This window comes from Morone saxatilis, unplaced genomic scaffold, assembly GCF_004916995.1.
Source record: "Morone saxatilis isolate NCDOM2014 unplaced genomic scaffold, NCSU_SB_2.0 Contig21, whole genome shotgun sequence".
NCBI classification, from domain to species: Eukaryota; Metazoa; Chordata; class Actinopteri; family Moronidae; genus Morone; species Morone saxatilis.
This window is the reverse complement of record NW_023339774.1, coordinates 20,331,242-20,332,891: the sequence shown is the minus strand read 5'-3', so window position 1 is coordinate 20,332,891 and position 1,650 is coordinate 20,331,242. Positions and strand designations below refer to the sequence as shown.

The 1,650-nt window shown below is 44.2% G+C and overlaps 1 protein-coding gene across 1 annotated transcript in view; it reads left to right on the top strand.

The window, feature by feature from the left end:
- Positions 1–1,650, top strand: part of adamts6 (ADAM metallopeptidase with thrombospondin type 1 motif, 6) — a gene marked incomplete at its 3' end in the record, with an annotated part of 59,035 nt that overhangs the window by 26,233 nt on the left and 31,152 nt on the right. Inside the window, 1 exon segment of the mRNA XM_035668345.1 lies at positions 1,364–1,471. Within this exon segment, the coding sequence (XP_035524238.1) occupies positions 1,364–1,471 (108 nt within the window).

Below are 1,650 nucleotides of genomic sequence, written 5' to 3'. Positions count from 1 at the left end.
TAAACACCAACGGGATGGGGAGGAGGCAATATAGAGAAGAGATAGTGCACCTTGAGCAATATCGTCCTTGGGAAGAGGGAATGCCAGCTTTAAAATGAAAAAGCCTTGTTTTCAGAGCCCAGTAGAGACGACCAACGCGGCGGAGGTTCATTTGGGGGTGCTGGTTAATGTTCTTTATTATGAGAAATGAAGAGTCATGTTGGAAATCCAAACTTAACCCGGAAGTGTGACATAAACGTTTTGTCTACAGCGTCCAACGTCTCTCGAGGGCGCCCACAGCACGGAGACCCGACCACATCCGTCGACCACTCAGTTTCAACCGAATAATCCAATTTCTGCTTCTTTAAGGGGGAAATCAATGATGGCCAGAGAAATGGCGCAAATCAGGTCGCCACACATACAAAATAAGAGCCAAAATTAAAAGGCTTATCAAGATTATTGCAGAAAAGAACTCCGGACTGCCAATAGTAAGAAGCCATACCCAATATCTGTTAGTGAGAGTAATCTTGTCGAGTGGTCTGAATAAACTATCTCCGTCCCTATCCTCCCCTCCCTCCCACTCCTCAGTCTGGAACATAAGGAGAATGCCCATGTTAGATTTAGATTACATAAAGGAAGGGAGTGTGTGTGTGTAGCGTTGTGTGTTGTTGTGAGGAGAGAGTAATTGACGATAGATTGAGGAAACGAAAGAGAGCGACGCGAGAATGAACACACACACACACTCCCTTCCTTTAGTAATCTAAATCTAAATGGATTCTCCTTATGTTCCAGACTGAGGAGTGAGGAGGGAGAAGACGGAGATGTTTATTCAGACCACTCAGTAATACTAAAGATATTTGTTAGGCCTACAAGTCGTCTTTATCTAAGACTTGGGGGGCCTATTGCTCACTCTTGATTTCCCCTAAGAAGCAGAAATTGGATTTCTTGAACTGATGTCACGGTCCCGTGTGGTCCTGAGGTGAACGTGAGCAAACGTTAGTCATGGTGTTGATCCAGCTGACTCTTCATTTCTCATAATAGAACATTAACAGCACCCAATGACCCTTGGCGTATTGCTCAAGATGCACTGTGATGCAAAGCATATGGGTTCTCGAAGCTGGATGTGTTTCTGCGGTCTCGATGCGGTCTCATCAACTCCTCTCATCCTCTGATTTGATCTGGAATCGCGCAGATTTATAGACGAATTTCCGTGATGTTTGTGTTCATTTTTTTCTCTCACAGCTGTCAGAGCGCAGAAGAAAAACAACAAGAGGAAAACCACCAAAAGCTACTGATAAATCATTCTCACCCTTATTCAGCAATCCACCCCCCAGTCTGCTGAATTGATTTATTCTGACCAACTTGCTTTTGCCTTCTTTCCTAGGAAGTGTGTAGAGAGCTCTGGTGCCTTAGCAAAAGCAACCGCTGTGTAACTAACAGTATCCCTGCTGCAGAGGGGACCCTGTGCCAGACCGGCAGCATTGACAAAGGGGTAAGTCATCAAATGTTTCTCGTACATTTAAAGATTCACACAAATTACCAAAGAATCACTTCTCCAAGTGATATCTTGGGATAATTTCCTGCCTCCACTCACACCTTCTCAATTGCGTTAGATCAAGACCTCAACCACATTCTTTAGAAATAAAAGCATAGTAGACCCATGATATCTCT